This window comes from Astatotilapia calliptera, chromosome 3, assembly GCF_964374335.1.
Source record: "Astatotilapia calliptera chromosome 3, fAstCal68.1, whole genome shotgun sequence".
Lineage (NCBI taxonomy): Eukaryota > Metazoa > Chordata > Actinopteri > Cichliformes > Cichlidae > Astatotilapia > Astatotilapia calliptera.
In genome coordinates this window covers 46,196,372-46,221,653 of record NC_137424.1, presented here as the reverse complement: position 1 = coordinate 46,221,653, position 25,282 = coordinate 46,196,372, and the positions used below count along the sequence as shown (strand labels likewise).

The window sequence follows — 25,282 nt, the reverse complement described above, 5'->3', positions numbered from 1 at the left end:
ATTATCTAATTGGATTACTCTTAAGGCAAGTGATTGCACTGGATTTTATTTAAGGGTATCAGAGTACACGAGGCTGAATACAAATGCATGCCACACTTTTCTGATTTTTATTTGCTTAAAATTTTGAAAACCATGTATCATTTTTGTACCACTTCAAAATTATCTGCTACTTTGTGTTGGTCTATCACAGAAAATCTCAATAAAAAGCATTTAAGTTTGTGTTTGCAAGGTGACAAATATGTAAAAGTTCAAGGGTTATGAATACTTTTTCAAGGCATTATATATACAGGGTATAGTGTCCCCTGGAAACAGACAGTGGTATGAGTACAGCTACTCTATAGATTTCACTTATTTAATAATCTTTCTTCTATAGTGTCCCATCTGTATATTCCCCTGCATATTTAATGATAGTAATCCTGTTGAAAGAAACCAAAGAATGTTCTTGTTACCTCCTGCTCTGTTAGGCTGTTTCAAATTACTGTGCAGTAATCAGAATATTTAAATTCAAAATTTTACCTTCAGACTGAGTTTTAGTAGTTTCTGTTCATGCTCTGTCGCTATGCCTTTAATATGATATGCTTTCATACAGTATGTGTATCATTTGATAATTAGGGCTTTGGCAAATTCAAGGGGCAAAAAAATAAAGAAATATGCAACAATGTATGCATTCAGAAACAAAGAAAAAGCAAACAAACAAAAAGTAGGAAAGGATTTCTCACCTTCAGCATTTCCATGGAAAAGAGTACTGAGCATTAAAATAAAGATTGAATCTCATCAGACCTTATGAAACCTACAGAAAATGAAATCAGAATAAACTAAACACACCATGATCATACTGGTTAAAAACAAAATCTCCCATTCCCCACTTAAGAAAAACAGGTTAAACCAACAGAAACATCAGTCTGTAGCAATCAAACCAGGCCAGACTGCATTGAACTAACTGAATAACCCCAGCATGCAGAGCAAAGAGGTCCACTTCCTCACATTCAGCACCGTTGCTCTGCTAAATGGAACCAAGTTATTTTTCTTGGTAAAGCCTTTCTTCCCCTTTTCAGTGACATTTCTTGTTCACTGTAGACATTCACTTCTTTTTTCTACGTAGGTTTATACATTGTGCCCATGAATACAAAATGTAGCACTAGGGTTTATCTGAATTGTATTCATTTTATAGCATGACAAAAAAACGAAATGAATCGTATCATATCATGTCATTACATTATTTGCAGAATATTAAATATGTCCAATGCTTTTGCATCCACAGCATATATATGTGATTTGTGTTGACTTGCACATTTTTTTTCTTTTTCTCTAACCTTCCTAGTCACCATGTTCTCTCTTATTTATTCATTGGGTGTGTTTATTTCAACAGAAAGGTTCAGTTATAACTTCCTTTCTTTTCCACCAGCCCCAGAAAATTTACCTTCTTTTTGCATCCTTGCAATTTGCAAAGCACCACCACTGTGTGTAATCTGCTTTGATGGTTTAAATGGTTTTGATGGTCCTTTTTTTTTTTTTTAGTTTTTCTAAGATGGTGAAGTTGAATATTTTTAACTGTTTATATGCTATATTTTATATAATATATAACAAACATATATATAATATATTTGCTTTCCAGCCTGCAGCTCCATATGGTGGCACAAAAAGTCTTACCTTCCAATTAGTGTTGTACGATATAAAATGGCTGCTTAAGGTGCTTTTCTATTCTTTCTGAGCATTCAAAATGTTTTTAGATTCACATGCGTTCACACACTGTGGTGAAGCGTGTCGTAGGTGCCGTGCGGACGCACCTGCACGGCAGATGCCTCAGTTATCAAATCTAGATGCCTCAATTCCGCTTGCTGCTCTCAGAAATGTCTGCTGAGCACCATGACCTGCTATTGCACAATGATGTCAGGCGGCTGTCCAAAGGCAGGTCACTGGATCATGTCTGTGATCTCAAAGAGATCATAACTTTTCTCTGCAACAGCAGGCAAAAAAAACCAGACTTGAATCGCATAATGGACAACAGCTTCATGGCCGGTGTCTGCTTTCTGAACGACATATTCAAACACCTGAATGACCTCAATGTGGGACTACAAGGCAGAGGCAAAACTGTCACGGAACTTGTGGAACAGATGCGTGCATTCCAAGTCAAGCTGAACCTTTTCGCAGCTGACTTGAGCACAGGCCGGTAGCTGCATTTTCCAACACTCCGCAAACGTATCTCATCACCGGCACAAGTCACGGATGTGATGACTGATTTCATTGCGAGGTTGAAAGAGAACTTTTCTGGTCGATTAGATGGACTTGCTTTACCCACAGAGGTGATGAGTTTTTCCAGAGACCCATTTAGTGTTTCAACAGAAGGCGACTTGTCCGTCAGAGCAAAGGAGGCCGTCCTTCCACTGACGAGGGGAAGTTCATACTGGAACTTGTTGACATGCAGTCATCCTAACGAACCTGCACTGACATCTTATGAGCCAAAAGTTGGTGATATTGTTCAGAAAAAAAAGTCACTTCTCCCATTAATAATGTCAGGGTAACTGTAACTTACATATCAACATAATGTGGAATGTCAAACAGGCCATGACTAATTACAGGGGTTCATATAAAACAAAACTGTATTACCTCAGTGTGCAGCAGTAAATGTTGTATTCTTATGAGTTACTGCTCTGGGTTTGAGCACTGATAGCTTTGATAGGATTGACTGTTCTATTTTAATTCTGTTAAATGCACTTTAAGATGTGTCTGGGTCACCATAGTATTTTTTTTAAAGGGAACTTTCAAAATGCATTTCAATCTTGTTTGTTCAATCTAGCTTCTACCTGAGATATGTGTCACAAATGCTGCTGATAAGAATCATTTCAAGTAGTTTCCACTTTTAGCTGTCCCATTGACTAGATTATCTGTCATTCCACATCTGCTTTTGTATCTGCATTTCATCTCCTCCACCTGTTGGGCTTAAACCAGAATTGACTTTGTTTTAAATGACAATGAGTGCCTTTAAATAAATGTTCTCTTTTAGATTCATGCACAACACTGAACAGCTGTAACATGTACTCTCAGACAGACACACAACAACAACAACACACCTTATTTATATTGCACTTTTATTAACAATGTTACAAAGTGCTTCCCAGAAAGAAAATTATAATATATAAAAATAAAGGAAATTGTTAAAAAGATAACAATTGTGGTGATTGTGGCTCAAGAGTTGGAAGTTCGCCTTGTAATCGGAAGGTTGCTGGTTCGAGCCCCGGCTTGGACAGTCTCGGTCGTTGTGTCCTTGGGCAAGACACTTCACCCGTTGCCTACTGGTGGTGGTCAGAGGGCCCGGTGGCGCCAGTGTCTGGCAGCCTCGCCTCTGTCAATGCGCCCCAGGGTGGCTGTGGCTACAATGTAGCTTGCCATCACCAGTGTGTGAATGGGTGGGTGACTGGATGTGTAAAGTGCTTTGGGGTCCTTAGGGAATAATAAAGCGCTATACAAATACAGGCCATTTACCATAAAAAACAGATATACAGTACATTAAAGGCCATTAAAATTATTATCTAATGGGAGAGAAAAAAGCAAAACCCACTGAGAAATTCTTTCTGAAGCAAATATAAACTCAGACTATCAGGATTATTGCTTTGAATTCAAAATCTTCTCCTTTTCACTCAAAGTGACTTCGAGTTTTTAAGAGACTTTAAAGAGAAAAACAGCTAAAGAGCTGCTGTTAAGATTTTAGAGCTGTGGCTGAATTTGGATTAACATTATTGTAGTCAGAGCTCTCCTCTGGGTCACCACATCGCCCTGTTGAGATGATCAAATGAAAGCATTTCAAAACAAACTCCCTCTGTTTTGTCCACAAATGCATTTATTATCAGTGAGAATAATTACCAATGTATATTTTGCATTTCAAATCTCACATTTTGTGCACTCACTTGTCTTGTTAATGACTTCGAGCTGAATCACAGATGTGACATTGGCGTAATCACCTTCTGCTGGACCTGAAATAATAATCTGATTGACTTTAATGATAAACAGAGTTATTGTATAATCATCCAGCTTCCACAAGCTCTGTATTAATGAAAGTGTAAATTTTACCATTTTCAGTGTTTTCACACCTTCTGACTGTCTCATAGACACAACGACCACCTGCAGGTCAGAGAAAATCAGTCACCTCATGTCTGTGATACTAATTGAAACACAAATATTCTTGCAAATAACGTTTATATTAAAAGCTGCAGCAGATGTAATAAGTACAGTCTTGTTGCAAATAGGATCAGAATATTTAAAACTACATGACAAACTAACCATGAAGAAGAGAGGAGTACACTTGCTGCTGATCTTCACCTTTATTAAAATATACAATAATACTTTTACTTTTACATGAAGCTCATGATGCATTTGTGTCTTTGAATGATAAAGAGTTTGTAGTAAGTAAAGGAAAAGTGCTCACTGTTGGTCGTTGTGCAGCGATACAACAAGAGCAGGAGAATAATAATGAGAGAGACTCCACAAACCAGTCCAACCATCAACCACACAGGAGATGAAGAGCTGTCAGCTCCTGACACAGTTACTGTAACACAAACAATAAAGCTTAATTATATTTTATATTTCATAACATCAGTTTATAAAATATCTAGTTCATCTATTTTCTTTGACTAGAAATCACTTTGAATCAGCGTCTCCTATGACTTTACTCCGCACAATGAACACATCAACACAAGCCCAGTCTCTTAAATTTCCTCTTAAAATGTTGACTTCATTAAATCGGCTTTACAAACTTTTATTATATAAACATGTCAAACAGTCAAACAGAACTAATTGTGAATTTATGTTGATTTGGAGATTTGCTGAAAATGATTGTTTCACATTCATAATCCCACCTAGTCTCCCCTCCTTGGATTGCATTCCTGACACTGATTCTCTAGACTCCACATTTTACATGACTATTCATGTTCAACCATTTCCAATAAGATCATTATTACAATGCCAAAGAGGTTACCATGAGATATGATGCTGTTTATCTTCATAGTAATCCGCAATCATCTATCTATTCAACATTGTTGCTGAATACAAACTCACCAGTTGTGTTAATGTGAACTTCTTGGCTGTCCTCTGTGTAGTAAACTGGGTTTCCTCTTCCTCCTCTGCACATGTAGAGTCCTTCCTGTGAGACATTGATTTGTCCATTTGATGGGGAGACAACATCCACTGTGGTATTATCTCTGTACCAGTAGTATTTCCATCCAGATGATGATGATGGGTTCACAGAGCAGGTCAGGGTCACACTGCCCCCTACTGGAACAGTTGTGTTATCAGCTCTCAGTTTGGCCTTTGGTTTATCTGCAGTTCAGTTTAGAAAAAGAACAAACAAATAAATGACTGAATCTAAATAATTTAAAAAAACTAGATGGAAATGGTGAACATGACCAAATTTTGATGACAAGATAAAATAAACTATAAACTCATTTTTATCAACACTGTGAAAGTTTTCTTAGCTGTATTTAAAAAAGTAATTTGTCATGGTCTGGTGACTCTGTGTTTATGAATGAATGAATGAAGTTCATATTTGTCACTTGCTGTTGCCTGCAGTCAAAATGGACCTCTTCCGACCATACATATATTACACAAACATCACATTACAGGTCAGTATAGGTAGCATTTAAGAAAAACAATGAAAATACACAACATCGGGGACAGGAGGAGAAAAAAAGGACTCTACTCAGACTGGGCTCCACTAGGAGAGCAGTCTGTGTGTGTCTGTGTCAGTTGCATGAGTATGTGTGTGTGTGTGTGTGTGTGTGTGTGTGTGTGTGTGTGTGTGTGTGTGTGTGTGTGTGTGTGTGTGTGTGTGCGCGCGCGCAGTCGGGAGAGTTGGAGGTACCAAATTTCCTTTTTTTTTTTTTTTTTTTTGATTGCCTTCTTGCGAACGCCGTCTGTTTTCCACATTCTGCAACGGTAAAATACGACTTTGAGGCGGATATTTGTTTTACCAAATGGACAATTGCTGTTGACAAAACTCGCCTCATGGTTGACTCTTTTCCACAGAGGGGGGGTGCTTTAATAAACTTATTCGAAAATGAGCTTTTTTCCACTAAGACTTATTTTATTGGGAGATGTACGAAATTATTTACCGGGTTACAAGCAATGATAATATCGGCTGTTGACTCCTCAGCGTCATCATTTTCTATCTATTGAGAAAACCTATTGTAAAAGTATTGAAGAAAAAAACTCTTCCGCCGTCTCACTCCTCCTTGGCCCGCGGTGTGTGTGTGTGTGTGTGTGTGTGTGTGTGTGTGTGTGTGTGTGTGTGTGTATGGCCTGGTAAATGGTAAATGGCCTGTATTTGTATAGCGCTTTACTTGGTCCCTATGGACCTCAAAGCGCTTTACACATCCAGTCATCCACCCATTCACACACACATTCACACACATTGGTGATGGCAAGCTACATTGTAGCCACAGCCACCCTGGGGCGCACTGACAGAGGCGAGGCTGCCAGACACTGGCGCCACTGGGCCCTCTGACCACCACCAGTAGGCAACGGGTGAAGTGTCTTACACCTGAGTGCTTCCTGAGAGCAAAACTTTGTAATGAGAAAAATTACTGTAGTAATGTGTCTGTAATAAACTGAGGCCATTTTCTGGTCTTTGGTTCGGCTTCTATGACCTGAATAAAGGTGCAGCATCTGGTGCTCATGAGGCCAAACATCTTTCCTGAAAATCTGCACAAACCTCAAACCAAAATACATAAAAAGAACTGGCGACAATTACAGAAGCATAGCCCCTGATAATTACAGTTCTTCATTTTAAACCCAAGCTTCAAATTCGACTCAATTTCCCAGAATGCAACACTGTGCTATTTTTAAAAAGAGACGTTTACTTCCAGTGGAAACACAAAGCCTTAATGTAGGGATAAAGGAAAATCTAAACAGCTTCCTAAGAAAGTCAAAACTCGATGGACAAAAGTTTTTCTATAGTAAAGAAACTTTTTTGTACAATTTGTAAACAGTAATCTGTATCCACATGTAAAACATGCATTAAAATATATTTATTTATATTTCACAGAGAATCCATTGTCTGTTATTTGGTTTTGTCATTATTTTTTATACAGAAGTCATAAATATGTATGTAGTTATTTTGTGTATTTATTTTGTATTTGAAAGCTTTTATTTTCTTTGTGACCTTTGACTTCCCACACATGTCATTTCCTGTAGTTTTGAAGGAGGCCCTGCTGGGGAGAGATGAGATTATGCTAATGATCCTGTTACAGAGGTTAAGCACAGTAAAAGTGCTAAATGGTTCTAATCTTTGTTGCTGTACTCATAGACACTGCCTTATACTGAGCAGGTGGCTGTTTGCTCTCCTTCCTGCTCTCTTTTTCAAAGCTGTGCATGTAGAAGCCCAATCACATGAAGTTGCTGAACTTAATTAATTTTCATTTAAACAGTGTTGGAGAATAAACTCGCCTCAGCAGGCAAAGCAACTGCTAACTCTGCTGCTGAGTTTGCAGCAACAGTGTGAGGCCAGACCAGCTACACACAGTGAAATGAAATGGCTTCTTTCTTTGGCCTTGATCCCCCAAATTTCATAAACTGTGTCCTGGTGGTTTTAATGTGACCTCACTGAAAGACAAACAGACTGAAGAACTGCTGGTATCACTGCTGTGATTGTGCTTTCTGCTCTCAGTGTGACTCTGACTCTGACTGGTACCAAACACAAGGTTATAATCTCACACAGGTAATCTGTCTTAGTTCAAAACTACACAACAGACGCAATTGATTTGTTATTTATTCATTAAAAATGTCATTCTTTATATTCTCCTTTAATGAATCATTGTGGAGTCACAGTGCACTCAGTTGTGAGTCTGTTTGCACAGTGAGTTTGTTGGAGGGTCTGAATTGTTTCTTGATGTCGAGTTTAAAACAGGAAACAGGAAACTTCAGTTTGAATCATAGACCAACTCACATGAAACTGTCAGTCTGAAGGCATCACTCCATCCTGTTAAGAGATAGTCACTGCTACCCCGACATCTGTAGTCTCCACTGTGGGACACTGAAACTCTGCTGATCCTGTATTCACTGGATGTTGGAGGGCTGTTTGTGTTGGGTGCTGTCCATTCATATTTCCACACCTTTCCTTCACCTCCCTGAATCTCACATCTGACAGTGACTGTCTCACCGCTGTATATCTGAGTCCAGGATGGCTGCAGCGTCACATCAGTCCTGTTGGAAACTTTCCACAGCAAAATTCCTCAATTAGGACACAAAAGGAATGAATTAACATTTTCATTTCAAATAAAAAACAGTATTATCAAATATTATAACCCCATTATTGTTTATTATTTATTAACTTTACAACAGTTTATATTATCAGAAATAACTTGGCAGGTTGGGGCCGTAAATCACTTTGTAACATAAGTTTTTGTCATAATATTATCCCCCTCTGATCTCCAAACTTTGGGGAATCCATGTTGTTTTATTTCTTATGACATTTTTAAACTCACCAGTTTCCTGAATGGTGACTGGATCACTTTCTACTATGAGTAAATTTGTCCCTTTTATACCTCCTCTGCAGTTGTAGATGCCGCCTTTAGAGGTCACCAGTTCTCTCTTTGATTCACCAGCTACTGCGAACTTCTGGTTAGAGTTTAAACTGGGTTCTCTGAACCAGTCATATTGAAAGTCAGCAGAGTACTTCACATCACAGGTCAGTGTCACACTGCCCCCTGCTGGTATAGTTAATCTGTCTGCTGTCAGAGTGGCCTTCACTCCAAGGTCTGTAATTTAGAAAAAGATCAAAAGAATAAAATTGTTGCTCTGAATGTTTGATGCAAACTTAAATAATGTGAATCATCTTTTGCAGCCACACAATTCGACACACTGAACATCTACAGAGACTTTGGAGTGACGTGTTAAACAGCTTCTAATCAAAACACCAAATGAGGGATGAAGGAAACAAACTCTATGCTGAGCTCAGAGCAGCATTTGGTTACCATGTTCATGTTGGTTTTTCCTTTAATTTGTCATCTGTGTGGAGCTTTTGATAATTATCATATTTACAGCTTCATAAGGTAATCAAAAAAAAAAAGCTGTATAATCCAGCATACAATCCAACAACATAACTCAGTGAGATAAACTACACTACACACACTGTTGATATTTTCAGATCAGATAAACATGAAAAGAAAATCCACATGTATGAAGCCACAGCTCTTCAGCAAATATACAGTTTGCATCGTGGGTGTGTGTTTGAGTGCTCACACACTTAACATGGTTATATTAACATTTTAACCAATAATCTCAATGAAATGTTTGATTTATGATACAAAATATAACACAGACGAGCAAAACAGGAGAAGCTAAATACTAGTTAAGATCAACACGTATGATATAAATGGAAGAAAAAACTGTTTCTCACCTTCAGTGTTTCCATGTCTGACTGTACTGAGCACTAAAATAATGAATGAAACATCATCAGACATTATACAACTGACAAAATCACAATAAATATATAAACTGAGGCTTTTTAAATCTTCACATGGCACAGTTATCATCAAATTTATGTTTCTATTAGCTGTGAAACCGGCTGGAAACATGAAAAAAAACTAGTCTGCTGTGTTGAAGCTGTCAGGTAAACAGGTTAAAGCAGTGATACACTGTAATTGTCACCAGTGAGAAACATTTTCCTTCATCACTGCCATTCAAACAGTAAAGGTGTGTATTGTACTCACAGAATAACCCCAGCAAACAGAGCAAAGAGTGCCCCATCCTCACGTCCAGCCCTGCACGCTGATCTGCATCTAATCTCAAAGGTTTCGACTTTGCATTGATAAAGAGAAGCTGCACTTAATGTCGATAAGACCAGAGTTTATATTCAGCGCCTCCTTCTATCGCCTCTCTGTGCTTCCTTCCTTTTATACCAACCTCAAACAGCTCCTGTAGCTTTGACCACAGCAGTCATGTGACGTGTTCATGTTCAAACTTTTTCTTGTTTTGTGATACACAAGTGTCTTTCAACCCTATTTAACAAAGTTTTTGCTTTTTTTTTCTCAGTTAGTTTCTGTTTAAATTTATTTTATTTACTTTGCTTTACATATCCAAGAAACTCTGTTTTTGGAAAAAAAAATACTGAAGTACCTTTCTTGTACTTAAAGTGCAAAAACTGAACAAAAACATACAGAAATGTAAGCTTGTTGTTAAACCTTCTCAAATTTTGGTTTTCAGTTATCAGTTTTGAATAATTTAACTTTGGTTTGATTTACAGATTTATTACATTGTTAATGAAGAATGATGATGTTGATTTTACTGAAAGGCTCAGCTTCTGCATCACAGACCAAACTCCTCCTGGATGGAGCAGCTTAATGTAACTGCAGAGTCCAGCAGACAGATAAATATGAGTGAAGCATAAAGGTTTGGTTACAAAACCATCATGTGTTACAAGTTACGATTTTGAGGGTAGAAATAGAAATTATTTTTATTTAATTCACACATAGATGCATTTTTACAGCACATCCATACAGAGACTGAAAGGCAGCTGCTTTCCAGTGTGAGAAACAAACTTTTCATATTTTCCCACAAAGATTTTATTTTCTTTATTGTGTCATCACCACAATGATGCTACTTTTGTCTGTTTTCACACACTGCCATGCATACTTTAATGTAGCATTGATAACTATTGCTATTATTTCAGTACAGGCAGGTCACATAAACATGTGTCATGCACACAAAGATCAAAGTGAAATTTCCACTGTGCTCTTTGTCTGAATTCCTTGTCTGAAAACTCTCTGCTGTGAGCTGATAACATAAAACTACACAACTGCTAAACTGAAGACTTCAGGCTGAAACCACAGGCTGCATTTCCTCCTTTCATGGTGATACAGCCACAAACCATGAGGTCAGCCAGTAGATAAATATAAACCTGTGACAGAATAGACAAGGACCACGGATCACACACACACACACACACACACACACACACACACACATACAGATGCATCGTAGCTGCACAGGAGGAATAAAATGTTGATCTGTATTGTCACATTTGCAGTTTGATGTGTTATTATTGTTTGATATTGCTGCTTGAATGAAACAGTCACTTTACTGGTGTGAATTTATTGGAGTTTTATTTCAGCATTTTAAAAGTTTTAAATAAATTAAAAACATAAAACATTCGTAACGTGTAAAACCTTTCAAAAGATGAATTAAGAGACACAAACATGAGTCCAAAGCAACCTACACAGGTCCCTAACAGCTCAAAATGTTTTCACATCTTTAACTGAGGGTGTTGATTTTGACTGTACACTGTGTGTCCAGACACATGATGTCTGTGCTGCGAAGTAAAACAGAACGAGGGCTGTAACAGCAGCACAATAATCACACACTCAGGGTAAACACATAAAAACACTTTCAGCATTAAAAAAATCTTTAATGACCTGAATCATTGCTGAGAAAAATTACATAAAAATACACAATAACATTAAGCTGTGAAGAGCTGCATGTGAAAACAATATTGGGCCGTTCACCTCTTCTGTTTCTCCTTCATTAGTGCCTGAAAACCAATATGAAGGTGTTTTATTATCACCTACGCAGCTGAAATGGTAAATAAGACTCCTACACTTTCCTATAAACGTCACAGTTAATGAAGCCTTTTTTCTTAATCTATAAAATAAGGTTTCTGTCTTTCTTGTTCCCCTGTTGTCTTCACTTGATCCACTTTGCTTCTGTCTGCCTCTGTGTCCCACCTTTACTGACATTTATTTAATAATTTTAGTGCTTTTACTTCAAGTTTATAGTGTCATCTCCACGCCCACCGTGTCTTGTTTAAGTGTCTATTTTGCCAAAGTGTCTGACATTTTATTTCCCTTAATATCCACATGTGCTGGAACACAAATGAGTCTGATTTAATGCCGTGCATGTTTCTCTGTTTTCACACAGGTGAAGTCAGCTGAAATGAAAGAAGTGTTGGAAAGTCTTTTCCTTCAGCACAGCACAGAGCAGGTATAAATAAATACTAATCTATAGGAGGAGTGTTGGTGACCACACTGGCACCCAGTGGGGCATCACTAGTGTTTAGATGCTGATTTGTTTCTCCTCATCACTTGCTAGAAAGTAGGAGGTGTCTCTGCGCTAATGTGCCTGTTGTACAATGTAAGTACAATGATAAGCTTAAATGAATGTTTTAGGTATGATGTTTCTGAAATTCTTGTGAGATCAGTTAACCCTTTAAGACCTACCATAGAACCAAGTCCGCCAGAGCTTATATTATATTTTTACATGCTGTGGAGCCATTTTTGGGAGCATTTTAAGTTGCTATACATCAATACAACCATTATAGCCCAGATTTTAATAATATGTATTCATTAAGTGCATAGTAATTACATAAATTGCAAAAAAGTGCAAGAAACTACAAAAAATCGTTTTTGCTTTTTTTAACATATATTTGTAGTTAGAGAAATTTAAGAGGCTTATCCCTCAAAACTGTAAATACAAAAAAGTTGCACAAAATAGTTTCCCACCACAGGAAATTTATTTTGAGTGTCTTCATAGTTTTATTTTTGAAATACACCAATTTTTATACACTGCAGGAAAAACGAAAATAAATATTATACTGCAAATTTGCAAAAAAGCAGCATATGCATCAAAATAAACTATTTCCAGCAGTGCAATATAAGTCCTAAGCATCCCAGAAACGACACAGAAAGTCATAAAGTCAAAGATAACTTTTAAAAAGAGCAGTATAGGCCCTGAGGCCCTGATGGTAAAAAAGACTACATTTCCGCGAAAATGACGTCACTTCCGGTTTCGGGCAGGTAATGGCGGAAATGCAAAAGTTCACGCTGACATCTATTCCAACGTAGGAAGTGTTATGAACAGCTGATCGGATCGGCAAAGCGTGTTTCTGGAATATTATGTTTTTGTTGCTGCAAGCGCTTTTTATGCAGGTTTTGCAAAGCTTTATGTGGAAGGAAACCGTGACCTAGGACAAGCTGATGGCATAAGATGTAAGTACAACTCCTCCGGTTTCATATGCAAAAAAAATTTTTGCGCTAGCTTACGTGGTTGCAGTGCTACTGGGATTTAAAAATAGTTACGCAAAACAGAGCGTGCCCGCTCCGATCGGCTGTAAAGGGTTAATGATGTAAATGGAGTGGAGTGCAAAATTATAATACTGCGACTTCTCTGAGTCGTGCTGACCATGATTGATGCAGAGCTCTGTGATGTTCTGTCTCCATCTTTCATATGAGATTTATCACATCTACAAGTTATCTTTTCCTTTGACTTCATCCTGTGACAGCAGCACACAGAGAGCTTCTCTCTGTAAATGTTCTACTTCAGTCCTCTGTGTCAGATAGATGCAGACTGCTGTCATGCTCTGAACTGTTAGTGACCGCTTTGCAAATAATACTCACATCTGCTTATTTCAGGTTTGCATGATAACGCAGTTACAACCCGCTTGTTTTGTTAGTCTGTCAATAATCTCATACAGGAAACAAAAATCAAAGATAAAATGTTCAAATGTTCAAATGTAAAAAAAAATTATTTCTACCTTCTAACTAAAAGATGCGAAAAATGATCAGAAACACAAAAATATACATGAAATACATTCAAATATATTCACTGCCTATGATATAATTCTTATTTATATAATGTAAACAAACACAGTTAAAGTATTTGTTGGTGCCCATATCAGTATTTACTTGTGAAACACTGCAAACACTGACTTTAAGTTGTGCTGTCAGATACTAAAGATCACATATTTCACACTTTGTTCTCACTGCTGTTGGAACATGTTAGATACATTCAAGGTTTATTACAAAATCTTTAATAAAAAACTGAATATAAAGAGCACGAATACACCTGCATTTATTTATGCTATAAGAGAGCAATATGTCTGATATTATGATGTAATATTGTAACTGTACATAAAGCTGAGCATGTCTGATATTTGGGCAGCAGAGGAGCAAGAGTGGCTTCATAAAAAGCTTCTTCTTGGCTTTGCTGCTACAGCTCTCCTCACTGACCTGTAAGACAAGCACAAAGAGACAAAGTGATTTCCAACATGTAAAGATATTATGAGCTGAAGACATTTAATAATGTGAAGAATAAATCAGCCTGCATGGCAGCAGAATTACTGAGAGAGCTTCCTGATGTGACTTCAGAATAAACTGCTGCATCAGCTGCAGGACTTGATGTTCCTGTGAATGAAGAGAAGATCATTGAAAACAATAATATCATTAACCAGGAGGAAACTGGGTGTGTCCACTAATGCAAAGATAATTGAGTATGACAGATTTTAATCAGCTGATGGATTGTCCCTTGGAGATGATGGCAGACTTTGCTCACCTTTGTTTTTCTTGGCTTTTTCTTTTTTGGGCTGTTTGACCTCAGCATACATCAGACTGTCCTCTAAAAGAGACGTCAGAGCTCAGCACACATTTGTTCAGCACAGATATGATACAAAGATTTTGGATACATATGGACTTTAAACTTTTTACAACTACAGTGAAAGAGAGTGAAATCATTTGTTGCCTGTGACACTTCAGCTTTGCATGTGTGTGTTTTGTGATTGAGGTCTGGGTCAGCATCTGTGGATGCTGTGATTCAGTAAAGCTGAAACACTGATTAGTAAGTGAATAACTAAACTCCATGTTGACCTATAATTACCTGCAATATAATGATGTGATGACACGTTCAAGTACAAACACTGAATGAGACTGTTGTGACTGTACCTGCAGCTCCTGTCTTCACCTCAGAGTAAACAGCACTCTGCTCTGGTTTATGATGCTTCTCTGTGAAGATGATCAGATTAATGAAAATTTTAAACACTTTAAAAACTTCCCAGGCTTTTTTCTACACTGTGTGTTTTGTGTACTCACTCTTCTTTCCAAAGTTTTGAAGTTTAATAAGAGAGTATGTGACGTCTCGCGGTTCATCTGCACCTGAAATGTAAAAATGTTTGTGAACACATCACATTCAATTTCATTAGTTGTGTTTAAGTCAAATCCAGGACTGTCAGATATTTTCAGAGCATGAACCCATCATGGTGTTACTGTTTGTGTTGATCTGATATGAAACAACAACATTTGTGGATTCTTTCAGTCGAGTTAAAGATACAATCAGGTTGTAAAATCCTGTTTGTTTCTGATCTTTTGTGCATGTAGTCAGTTGGTTATTTGGATGTTTGTCCAACTGGATTTTGATAAATGTTCTTTGAAAAGCTGCTGAGCACAAACTGAACCTAAGAAATGTTCCTGTTAATGGAGACTGAATGAAAAGTCAATATTAATAATGATAATAAAGATCGGTTTAAGTGCTGACCAGGATGAACAGAGTTGTATTCATGAGTTTCATCCTGGTTGACTCCATGATTTGTGGAGGAGCCCGGACTGTGACTCTCAGACTGGATCCACCTGAAACAGGAAATAAACACAATAAACTCAAAAGTAACTGATGTTTGTTTAAAATAACAATAAAAAGTATTTTACCAACCTGGTGAAGCAGGAACCTGTGAAAGAGACAAATGTTATTACACATGTTTGTGATGTAAATTGTTCGATCAGAATATATGTATATGTGTGAATAATTAAAGTGTGTGTAGTAAATAAACTCTGTAATACAGCATGAAAAGAAGAGGCTCTTACACTTGGACTGTCTGCAGCGATACAACAAGAGCAGGAGAATAATAACGAGAGAGACTCCACAAACCAGTCCAACAATCAACCACACAGGAGATGAAGAGCTGTCAGCTCCTGACACAGTTACAAGAAACAATAATTATTCATTGATGAATTATATGTATTTATATATATAATTTTACAAAATTAAGCCAGGCGACTTTGAGACTTAAATCAGAAAATCTAATGTTGCTTCTCAGTCATCAAACTCATAAAAATCCATCACATATTTTGATCCTGCTCACCTTTAACTGACATCCAGCTCTGTGCTGACTCTCTTCCTGAGTACTGACACTTGTAGAAACCTTCATCAGACTTTGACACTGCAGAGATCTTCAGCTCCCCTCGGGGATCATTTTCAATAAGTTTGTCATTGTGATAGAAAAACACATTGGAAAGTATTTTTTGTGTTCTCAAACTGCAGCTCAGACTAACAGAAGCTCCCTCAGTCACAGGATGAACAGGACTCACCAGGATAGGACCATTACCATCATCTGTGACACAATCACACACAATTGTTTCAGTCACATCAGCTGGTGCACACTTTTAGAAAAAGCTGACAAACAGTAATAAGAACAGATTGTACAAATGCTTTTCATCATGAAGATCTGATCTCGTGTATTTAAAAAAACGCTATTTCTCCAGATAAATTACACACATACAGCAAAGCTGGGACAAATGTTCATGTGACGTTTAAATCATCCAAATCCAAGTAGTAAATGTATAATAACATACTCTGTACAGTGATGTTGACTGCATTGCTGAACTCTCCTGATCCAGACTCACACCAGTACACTGCAGTATCTGACTTTGATGTGTTGATGTCACATGTGGATCCAGTCATTCTCCTACAGTCAGAGTACAGTCGGCCGTCCTCAGAGAACTTCCTCACTCTCCACTCAGTGAAGTTTCCCTCACAGGTCAGTGAGACAGAGTCAGAGGTGAAGTGTTGCACTCTGTCAGGACTCACTGTGAGAGACGCTGCTGAACGAACATCTGGAAACAACATGCAGTGAAGAGACAAAGCTCACAGATGTTAGGATTAAAAATATCACAGTGAACATCTACGTTTGACTTCTTTGTGGTTCACAGGAGTCCTGATAGTCATGCAGCCAGATTTACAGACTTTCAAATCATCAACATGAAGATTATAAATCCTCAAACTGACCTGCAGACCAGACAAACTTTGGTTGACTGTGATCAGTGTGATACTCTGGGTCTCCTCTTCCAGCTCTGCACACATATCCTGCTGTGTGTGTCTGTCCATGAATGATGTAGGAGTCCTGTGCAGTCCCACTGCCATCAGGTAGCAGCTCATAACTGGAGGATTTCTCTGCTAGATCAGGAACAGCTTTATACCAGTAGAAGCTCCATCCTGCAGACGGATGTTCAACCTCACAGTTCAGAGTTACTGAGGCTCCAGGACTCAGCCATGATGGAGACACAGTGAGGACAGGACGGGGTTCATCTGTTCAACAAAGATTTTCTCTCAATCTTTCGTCTCTTAACTCTGAATTCAATGTCACTAAAATGTTGACTCACAAATATTTATGATGAACTTTAAGAGTGAGACTATCTAAACATGTCAAATATCTCAACATGTACTAATAAAAACACATTTTTACAAACTGTTTCTATTTCCAGGTTAAATGAACTATGACTCTACTTACTGTCAGAAACTGTCAGTGTGACTGAATCACTCCACTCTGTTGTTTCATGCTGTGAACTTTTCATTCTGCCCTTACAGCGATAGTTTCCACTGTTGGATGATGAAGCAGATCTAATCCTGTATTCATTTTGATTTGGAGCTTTTATCATGCTGTTTGTTTCCCACTCATAATCCCACTCAGTGTCTCCTCCATGGATCTCACATCTGACAGTGATCGTCTCTCCTCTGTATATCTCAGACCAGTTTGGATACAGAGTCACAACAGGCCTGTTTGGGACTGTATTCAGGAAATGAACAAATGAATGACAAAAGGGGTCAATTTCCATCAGATACTTTTCATCAGGTAGTGATTTGGGGTTCATTAACTTTGAACTGACCAGTTTTCCCAATCCTGACTGACTGGCTGTCCTCTGTGTAGTAAACTGGGTTTCCTCTTCCTCCTCTGCACCTGTAGAGTCCTTCCTGTGAGACACTGATTTGTCCATTTGAGTGGAAAACTGCATCTTGTGTGGTCAGGGCTTCAGAGGATTTCTCATCTCTGTACCAGTAGTATTTCCATCCAGATGATGATGATGGGTTCACAGAGCAGGTCAGGGTCACACTGCCCCCTACTGGAACAGCTGTGTTATCAGCTCTCAGTTTGGCCTTTGGTTTATCTGCAGTTCAGTTTAGAAAAAGAACAAAAGTCAATGACTGAATCAAACCAGTTGAAATAACTTGGTGGAAATATGGAAATAATAAATATCACATAACTTTAATGGTGAAGCTGCAACAAACTGTACAACTATCACACAAATACAACACTAATCTTTCATATTTAATTTGCTGCATTTCTAAGTTAAAAACACACATGAGGAACAATCAGTGGATTTAATGTTTCTTAGTGGATGTGGTGGAGCAGCTGAGACAGATTCAGCATTTGTTCTGCATTTCATCTTTCATGTATTAGAGCTGCACAGCAGAGAAGTTACTCTCATATGTTTTGTTCTCTTCACTGTGAATAAAAAGCTGCTGTTCAGGTTTTTGTTGTTGGAATAAAAACTAAACATTTTACTGACCAACATGAAAGACAGTTATAAAGCTGTAAGAAAGAAGAAGTGCTTTTTCCTTATTTAGATACTCTGGATGAAAGATCTTACATGACACAGTCAGTGTGATGATATCACTCCACTCTGAGAAGAAATAGTCCCTTCTGCCCCGGCAGCTGTATCCTCCACTGTCAGACTCAGTAGCTCTGATGATTCTGTATTCATTGGATGTTGGAGGTGTGTTTAACTTGGCTGCTCTCCATTCATACGTCCACTGAGCTCCTTCACCTCCCTGAATCTCACATCTGACAGTGACTGTCTCACCGCTGTATATCTGAGGCCAGGATGGCTGCAGGGTCACAGTGGGCTTACTGGGAACTGTTCACAGGAAAATATCCAGTTAGAGACAAATAGAAACATAAAGATAAAAAAAATAAGACGGAATAAATTCTTCTATTTGTCAGGAGGTGTCTCTCATTTCAGGGTTAATAAACTCACCGTTGTTGAATAAAATTGTTAGCACAGAACACAAAATAACATCTCTCAGTTTGGCAGCAATAAAATAATTGAACTCACGAGTTTCTGTAACTGTGACGTCACTGCTGTCCTCTGTGTAGTAAACTGGATCTCCTCTCCCTCCTCTGCAGTGGTACAGACCTCCTTGTGAGACTCTGTTTGCTTCATTTCCTCTCATGAGCTGAGCTTCAGAAGAGACTGAATCACGTCTGAACCAGTCAAACTTCCAGCCAGCAGAGCCCTCCACAGAGCAGCTCAGTGTCACACTGCCCCCTGCTGGTATGACTGAACTTTGTGCTGTCAGTGTGGCTCTGGGTTTACTTGCTGTTGAAGAAACAAAATGAGTAAAACATTAAAACATAATCAAGGATAAACTTGTGACACTACTGATCACACTTTAAACACTGATTAATTTATCTACAAGCACAAACAGTAATTAGTAATCCTGCATGTAGGGATGGGAGTAAGGAACTGGTTCCCAGTAGTCAAAGTCCTGGGAATCATTAGTCTCTGCCTGCTTATCGATCCAACTTATCGGTTCTTTAACTCTCGCTTTCAGTTTGCAGTAACAGTTTTCCTGTTAAGACAGATGTAAACATGAAAACATTAAATGTCAGCATGAATCATGGTCCAACTCACATGAAACTGTCAGTCTGAAGGCATCACTCCATCCTGTTAAGAGATAGTCACTGCTACCCCGACATCTGTAGTCTCCACTGTGGGACACTGAAACTCTGCTGATCCTGTATTCACTGGATGTTGGAGGGCTGTTTGTGTTGGGTGCTGTCCATTCATATTTCCACACCTTTCCTTCACCTCCCTGAATCTCACATCTGACAGTGACTGTCTCACTGCTGTATATCTGAGGCCAGGATGGCTGCAGCGTCACAGTGGGCTTACTGGGAACTGTTCACAGAAAAATATCCAGTTAGAGACAAATAGAAACATGAAGATAAAAAAAATAAGACGGAATAAATTCTTCTATTTGTCAGGAGTTGTCTCTCATTTCAGGGTTAATAAACTCACAGTTGTTGAATGAAATTGTTAGCACAGAACACAAAATGACATCTCTCAGTTTGGCAGAAATAAAATAATTGAACCCACGAGTTTCTGTAACTGTGACGTCACTGCTGTCCTCTGTGTAGTAAACTGGATCTCCTCTCCCTCCTCTGCAGTGGTACAGACCTCCTTGTGAGACTCTGTTTGCTTCATTTCCTCTCATGAGCTGAGCTTTAGAAGAGACTGAATCACGTCTGAACCAGTCAAACTTCCAGCCAGCAGAGCCCTCCACAGAGCAGCTCAGTGTCACACTGCCCCCTGCTGGTATGACTGAACGTTGTGCTGTCAGTGTGGCTCTGGGTTTACTTGCTGTTGAAGAAACAAAATAAGTAAAACATTAAAACATCATGAAGAATAAACTTGCTACAGTACTGATCACACTTTAACCATTCACTGATTAATTTATCTACAAACACAAACAGTAATTAGTAATCCTGCATGTAGGGATGGGAGTAGAGAACCGGATTACAGCATACAGGATGAGAGTGATGGTAAAGTGGAAACTGTTCTAGGACAGAAACAACTGCATTCAAATAATCACCTGTTAACACAACTTTGGCTCTTTAAAGCACAGCATGCTAACGCTAAGCTAGCCAAGAACCCAGAGTGACGTTAAAGCTGAGTGAATGCTGACCCCAGACCAGCACTGTGAGAAATGAGTTGTGATTTACAGTAAAGCTGCTGCTGAAATTCAACAGGTAACAAACTGATGAGCAGTCAGGCTGCAGCTCCGTTTCTACCTGTTCATGTTTCTACTGTAGAATCACCATGACAACTGATTTAAGGTCTTTTTGTGCTGCTTTTGTGTAAGAACTTTTTTGCTTTACTTTTTTTGAGAAATGATCCCAACACTGATCACAACAAAGAGGAGAAATACCTCCAACATGCACAAACATTTGACCTCACAGCCTCTAATCTGCATGAATGTCTTTGATATTCTGCTTAGAGATGGTGGCGACTCTCAAAGTGGAGCCAATGAGAATCAATCAATTCTTATCAATTCCCATCCCTACCTGCATGTGACACATTAGACTGTCTAACAAACTAAAGATTTCACTGATTTATCATTCTCTTATCAAACTGTCATCTCTGTACATTCCTCTTTAAACTGCTGATATTTTAAGAGCCTCCATGGTGTCTCTCCTTTCTGTTTGCACAGTGAGAAAAACTGTTGTCCTGAGCTGCCTGCAGACAGCTGGATCATTGTTGGAGTTTTCCTGTTAAGACAGGTGTAAACATGAAAACATGAAATGTCAGCATGAATCATGGTCCAACTCACATGAAACTGTCAGTCTGAAGGCATCACTCCATCCTGTTAAGAGATAGTCACTGCTACCCCGACATCTGTAGTCTCCACTGTGGGACACTGAAACTCTGCTGATCCTGTATTCACTGGATGTTGGAGGGCTGTTTGTGTTGGGTGCTGTCCATTCATATTTCCACACCTTTCCTTCACCTCCCTGAATCTCACATCTGAGAGTGATTGTCTCACCAGTGAATATCTGAGACCAGCTGTGCTGCAGATTCACAGCAGCCCAAACTGTTCAACAAACAAATATAAAAATTTAAATAAATATATCAAGAAGAACCACAAAACAAATAACAAAAATCATAGTTATAGTGTTACTTTAATTCATTTATAAATTTCAGTTGTATTGCAGCCAGCAGAGCCCTCCACAGAGCAGCTCAGTGTCACACTGCCCCCTGCTGGTATGATTGAACTGTGTGCTGTCAGTGTGGCTCTGGGTTTACTTGCTGTATAAGATACAGAAAAAGTTAATCTTTAAATTGTTGGTTGTCTAAGGAAGAAATTTCTTACAGCACTGATTATGTGTTAAACATTGACCAATTTAGGAAACAACGTGTAATTTTTCTGCATGTGAGACTTCGACTGCCTAGAAAAGTTTTTTTTTTTTTTTTCAAATCAAAAATAGTTTGAATGCCTCATCTCTGTTTTCTGTTCATTACTGTTTTAATAGTTACAGTGCCGTGAACAACTTCTTTACTTTCTGTCGGAGTGGGAGGAGAGTGTTTGAAAGAGAAGTATGTGTGTGTTTTTAAAGTCGTCTTACTACAAATATTATTAAAAAGTTATTTGAAAAAATCAAGTTCACACACAAAAGCTGACTGGAAGTTATTTTCTATCATTTAACATTTCATTTTAAATGTTGTACACACCTACTACAACAGCAAAATAAAATGTTAAGCTGACGTTCATCACTTTCATGTATTTGTACAATTTTTAAAATTATAACACATTATTTGTTTTAATTCTTTTATTTATGCAGAGATGGGTGAACTGGTAACTGTTAGTGATCTGAGCCCAGCAGTAAAACTGGGACATCTGAGCTTCTGTTGTTTACCTGTGTTTGTTTGTTTGTTTTATTTTATTTTGTTTTCAAATAAAGTGAGTGTAAAACAGCTGAATCACAGACAGAAACTTATTTTTAAAGAATGAACATAAACACACTTTTCTCCACAAAGTCGTTTTCTGTACAAATGAGACTTTTTCAGGAAGAAGTTGGAATGAGTTTGATTTGCTTTCATAAAATCACTTTGAGGTTAACATGCAAATCAATGAGTTCAATAGAAATAAAATCAAAAACCTTTCTATCAAACCCACTCGTGTGTGTTTGCTTCAGATTAATTTTAATCTACGCCAGTATTTGATGAGATGATTGAATGACTTTTATTCTTTTTTTAAAGAAGTTTCATATTTGTTTTCATTTGTTGAGGGAGTTTGAAGAACTATATTTTATCCTGTTTGTGTCATTATTGTCCTCAGGTGATGGAGCAGCAGGTCAGCATTGGCGTCTCTATACCAGCTGAAAGTTCGTGACACAAAGTGGTGACAAACTGTCTACAATGAGGCTACTATCAGCTGCAGCTCTTTGTCTGACTAACAATGTAACATGCTTTGTAGACCATTGAATTCATCCTGTGCTGACCATGACGACATTTGTCAAATGGAGATCACACAACAAACATGAAATCAACACAGAAAACTTCACATTGTATGTTTGATAATCATGAGTGAATGTATATTTCAAACTAAATGACTGAACTCACAGGTTATCTCAATGGTGACATCATCACTTCTATCAGTGTAGTAAACTGGGTTTCCTCTTGTTCCTCTGCAGCTGTAGATTCCTCCTTGAGATACTCTGATATCTCTGTTTTGTTGATCTCTGATTTTACCTTCAGAGGTTCTTTGGGTTCGTCTGAACCACTCATATTTCCATCCATCAGAGCTCTGCACAGAGCAGGTCAGTGTCACACTGCCCCCTACTGGTATGATTGTTGTTCCTGCTGTCAGTGTGGCCCTGGGTCTATCTGCTGTTATGAAAAAGAAGAGAACAAAATGCACACCTGATACAATATAAATGTATAAAAGGTTAAAAAAAATCATTTTTTTAAATCACCCCCCCCCCCCCAATAAAATCTACAAATGTCTTCATTATATATTTTTTTTCCTACAGTTTAAGTCACTTTAAATTTTTCTGATTTCTGTCTCAACATGGTGACAGAGCTGCAGTAATTCAGGTTGTAGATTTCTAAATAAGCACAGTATGAATGTTTGTTCAATCTCAGGCCTGAAGAAGTCACACTGAATGTAAACTAATGCAGTTCACTGTTGAAGGAAACACACACACACACACACACACACACACACACACACACACACACACACACATTTAGACAACAGAAACATCGTCACCTTAAATTATATGAATCTTTTGATGTTTCTTTTTTCATTATTTAAATTAAATTTCATCCACAGTTATTCTTGTTATACAGTAAAACATGCACATGCTGTAATGACATATTGTCTAAGTATTTTGGTTGCAGTGTGTACTGTGAACAAAGTTAGGTAAAATGCAAGGATCTTTGTTAAAGTTCCAACACATAAGAAATACAATACTTTCAATGAAACATTTATTAAACACATATTTTTTTATAATTCAGATGAGTATTTTATCAGGAATCATCACAGCATTAATCACTGAGGACTTACCTAATACAGTTATAAAGACAGTATTACTGTTCTTTATATAATGTGACTCCTTCCTGCTACCAGAGCACTGATATTCACCACTGTGGCCTGTTGAGATAATTTCTAATGTGCAGTCTTTGTTCTCCCTGTTGGGGGCATACTCTCGACCATCCTTCTTGATTGTGTAATACCAGTCAGTGTCTTCTCCTTCATTCATGTCACACTTGAAGGTAACAGACTCTCCAATGAAATAACTGGACGAGCTGGGTTCAATAGTTAGCACAGCAACTAGAATCCAACACAAACAAACAATCAGACAACAGACAATCTGAAACACTTTATGCTCAAGGCAGAATGTTGATTGATTATTAATACTTTATTTATGTAGAGTCATACAGGTTGAGAATAATCTTTGCTAAATAAAAAGGAAGAAATAGAAAAAGTGAAAACTGTTCAGTCACCTTGAGCGTGTCCACTGCAGACGAGCGTACAGAGCACTACAATAAAGACAGAAACTTCAGACATTATCAAACTAAAGACACTCAAATCATGTGAGTGTTTTGTTGATGTTAGATTTGAAATGTAACATGTTAAAAGGCTGTTTAAATCTAGCACTGGCTTTAATCACTGCCGTTATATGTTTAATCAGTGTCTACTATGATTGATTACATTTTATATTAGGATGTCAAAAGCATCAAATTATCACTGATGGAGAAACAAACCTTTCTTAGATAAACTAAAGCAGCTCCACTCTGATCTGAGTCAGTGCACTAAAATCTAATCCAGTCTACAAACAACCATGTTGGTAACAAACATGAGAGTCCTATGATCACATGACCTGCAATGGTACAAATGACTGATGCTCTGTTCTTCTTACTAAAACATGTTTATGGATCAGTATGAATCAAACAATAGAAGTCAGTGATGTACTCACAGAATAGGCCCAGCTCACAGAGCAAAGTGGCTCCCATCCTCACATCCAGCAGTGACACGTCTGAAAACTTCTACAACTTTCTGTAAAGAGAGAGAGTGAAGCAGCAGCACAGCAGATACCAAAGAGCTGAGAAGGAAACAAAGAGGTTTTAAAACTTCTCTCTGCTTCCTTCCTTTTACACAGAAATAACAACTTAACAAGATCTGACAAGATTTTTATGAAAAGGCCTTTAACACACAGACTAAACTGACCAATAACAGACAGACAGTAAGTTTCATTACACATATGTGAGCTGACTGAGGGTTAAAGAGGAAATGAGGAGAACACAAGTCCAAGACTTGTTTTAAGTGTGAAAAACATTTATTTTATTTAAATATTATTCAAATTAAAAAAAGAATAATAATAATAATCATCATCATCATCATCATCATCATCATC

At 37.9% G+C, this 25,282-nt stretch overlaps 2 protein-coding genes across 2 annotated transcripts in view; both read right to left on the bottom strand.

Moving 5' to 3' along the window:
* Window positions 1-19,035, bottom strand: part of LOC113013381 (Fc receptor-like protein 5) — a 28,764-nt gene extending 9,729 nt beyond the window's left edge. Inside the window, exons 1-5 of the mRNA XM_080295403.1 lie at window positions 18,918-19,035; window positions 18,453-18,719; window positions 16,813-17,112; window positions 16,380-16,640; window positions 15,890-16,138 (exon numbers count right to left, since the gene is read on the bottom strand). Coding sequence (XP_080151529.1) covers window positions 15,890-16,138; window positions 16,380-16,640; window positions 16,813-17,112; window positions 18,453-18,719; window positions 18,918-19,035 — 1,195 coding nt within the window. The remainder of the gene's footprint in view (window positions 1-15,889; window positions 16,139-16,379; window positions 16,641-16,812; window positions 17,113-18,452; window positions 18,720-18,917) is intronic.
* A 258-nt stretch (window positions 19,036-19,293) lies between these two features.
* Window positions 19,294-24,881, bottom strand: LOC145423185 (Fc receptor-like protein 5). Its single transcript, XM_080295396.1, has 9 exons — window positions 24,845-24,881; window positions 24,372-24,407; window positions 23,932-24,198; window positions 22,977-23,252; window positions 21,900-21,925; window positions 21,196-21,433; window positions 19,962-20,225; window positions 19,663-19,763; window positions 19,294-19,434 (listed from the first exon to the last, which is right to left on the bottom strand). The coding sequence occupies exons 1-9, from the start codon at window positions 24,879-24,881 to the stop codon at window positions 19,294-19,296; spliced, it is 1,386 nt and encodes a 461-aa protein (XP_080151522.1).
* Between the last annotated feature and the right edge of the window lie 401 nt (window positions 24,882-25,282).

Excerpts from the sequence above, each read along its gene's own strand:
- LOC145423185 (XM_080295396.1), bottom strand. The coding sequence starts at position 24,881 with ATGGGAGCCACTTTGCTCTGTGAGCTGGGCCTATTCT. Across the intron at positions 19,764-19,961 it reads CGTCACAGTTACAGAAACTC|TTCCCAGTAAGCCCACTGTG; the intron begins GTGGGTTCAATT and ends TTCTGTGAACAG. Across the intron at positions 19,435-19,662 it reads TTCAGGGAGGTGAAGGAAAG|GAAAACTGTTACTGCAAACT; the intron begins GTGTGGAAATAT and ends CTGTCTTAACAG.